General features: G+C 36.3%; 1 protein-coding gene across 1 annotated transcript in view; it reads right to left on the reverse strand.

Moving 5' to 3' along the window:
- Window positions 1–1,927, reverse strand: part of LOC101292450 (cytosolic 5'-nucleotidase 3-like) — a 5,509-nt gene extending 3,582 nt beyond the window's left edge. Inside the window, exons 1-7 of the mRNA XM_004307022.1 lie at window positions 1,832–1,927; window positions 1,655–1,760; window positions 1,513–1,573; window positions 1,297–1,429; window positions 1,013–1,136; window positions 699–755; window positions 517–613 (exon numbers count right to left, since the gene is read on the reverse strand). Of these exons, the coding sequence (XP_004307070.1) occupies window positions 517–613; window positions 699–755; window positions 1,013–1,136; window positions 1,297–1,429; window positions 1,513–1,573; window positions 1,655–1,760; window positions 1,832–1,917 (664 nt within the window). The 5' untranslated portion in view covers window positions 1,918–1,927. The remainder of the gene's footprint in view (window positions 1–516; window positions 614–698; window positions 756–1,012; window positions 1,137–1,296; window positions 1,430–1,512; window positions 1,574–1,654; window positions 1,761–1,831) is intronic.
- Window positions 1,928–2,396: the final 469 nt, after the last annotated feature.

The following is a 2,396-nucleotide window of genomic DNA, read 5'->3' on the forward strand; positions in this document are numbered from 1 at the left end:
ATGAAGTACCCGGTTGTTCATTCAATGGCAAAAGAACTCACCTGAGCAAAAAGTTTACTTCATAGTATAAGACTATAAGGTTGCATATGTTTATCATAATAGAAAAAAAAAAAAAAAATTGTTTAAAAAGAAATGAAACACAAAAGGAAAGCAGAGGCTGCAATTTTGTACCATTTTCCAATGGCCTCAGAGCTAGTAGCATATAAGCCTCCTTACAAATGGAGGGGTGTGTTTCAAGTCCTGGGTTTAGACCAGGCATGGAAGGGAATGCTTACCTTTTTGTCAGCCTTTCTAATAAAGGAAAATACAAAAGAAGAAGAACTTTTAAGGTCAAAAGCACATGCAAAAGATCCTATGATTGCTCACACAAATTATTTTATTTTATTTTATCTTATTATCGTTCTTATTATTATTTCACCAACTAGCTTCTGGGATACAAAGAATTATGTTTCAATAATAAATAGTGAAAATTATGATCAGTGTGAGAAAGATTCATCAGTATTGATTATTGAACACCTTTAAAAGATACAAGGCGGCCGTTTTCATCAAAGACCATCCTGTTGGAGACGATCTTCACATTTTTGAATAATCTGTGAACTTTCTGCCTCAGGACCTAGAATGATGAGAATAGATACACATAAGCATACAATAATTTTTGTGACAATACAAGAGAAAAATGGCAATAAAACTTAACTAACCTCCTCAATGATATCCGCAAGTCCTGCAGAAAATATAAGAACGGGAATGTCTCTTTTCTGCAAGTGGGAAATAATCAGTGTATGGTAAAACCTAATGAGTAAAGTTCTTTCAAAGTTCTCCTTGGTACCTACCGATACAGAAAAAGAGAACAGAGAGAAAGAGGGAGGAAATAAGAAGAAGTCTGTAGACACTGCAGCAAATAATAGATGGCCAACATAACCAAATACACAATAAAAATATGAAAGTCTTTGCGGGATAAGAAAGGAAAAAGAGGGGTATACACTCCCATAATTATATGTAAAATGAAACTCACCTCTAAAAACTCAAATAATTCAACAACACCCTCCCTAAAAGAGATTGCTGAATCAGCAACAGATTGCTTTATCCCATCATACGTAACGCCTCCTTCAACCAAAAGAGAATGAGTTTTTCCCCACCTGCGCCAATGTAATCAGTATCTTTTTCTATTGGGCAATAACAAAATCAGTAGTATGTGATTACATTACAATAAAATCACTGCATGGAAGTTAAGTGACATAGAAGCATAGAAGTGACATATGTCCGACAAACGAAAATAGAGGTTGGGACTTGACTTGCCATTCTTCCATAAGCAGAGTTTTCTGCTGAATTGGAATAGTTGGGGAAAACTCTAACGGATGATAGTATTCGTATAACTGACGCCTCTTGTTATCATATTCAGGATTCTCCTGTTGCAAAAGACCATGACTGCCTAGGCTTGTTATCAATCCATGAACTACATGGCAAATTAAACAGAGAAGTGAAGCAAACAAACACAAGACAGAGAAAGCCTACTTTGTCCCCGACAGCCATTGACCCTGTACTTGGTCAGTGTGGCATCAAAATCTGCTATAACCTGTTGACAATCACATACATACAATTGTAACAAAATGCAGAGGCAATGAGTGAAGTGAAAACATGGGGGAGGGAATGAAACCTTAAGTTTGGGGGGACCCGCATTCCGAATAGCGGCAACTTTGGCATCCAACAGGTGAGGGTCGGCCACCACCACCTCAACCTTATGGGTTTCCATATGAATGGTCCTGCAAACAAAGCAAGGCATGCAGCTATGACTATAAGTAGACAAGGCCTGAGAGGAGAGGAGAGGAGATACCTGCAAGTGAAGAAGCGGTGTGGGAAGAAGCAGCGATTAGTGCGAATGGTGGTGCCAACTACAAGCAAGAGGACTCGGTTATTCATTTCCCCTTCCGTCTCTGTTTCGGATTATGTCTTATCTATCGTGGCTAGTTTGGTTATTAAAACCAGTTTGGGATTTTTTATTTTTATTTTTTTTAAAGAAGAAAAAGAAAATTACAAACTGGTGGTTGTCGATATTAATTGTATATATGACTCCGTTCTGAGAGTAATAGACAATACACCAACTTTGATTTTCTGGATATATTCGATATTAATTTTTAATTGATAGATTGAATTTGAATAAATCAGTTAATCGATCATCAAATTTTAGAATATTAATTAATGTTTACGTCTTCTCAATAGAATAATCAAACTCAAATCTAGTTCATTGTCTTTTTGATTTGTTGAGTATCTTAAAAGGAAAAAACCGGTTTCCTCAAACAAGGGCATATAGCTAGTAATTAATTATATGTTTCGTTGGTTAAGGTGCTTAACTGATAACTTTGAGATCATCAGTTCAAATCTCACGACATATGTAGGTG

Source organism: Fragaria vesca, linkage group LG7 (genome assembly GCF_000184155.1).
Source record: "Fragaria vesca subsp. vesca linkage group LG7, FraVesHawaii_1.0, whole genome shotgun sequence".
NCBI classification, from domain to species: Eukaryota; Viridiplantae; Streptophyta; class Magnoliopsida; order Rosales; family Rosaceae; genus Fragaria; species Fragaria vesca.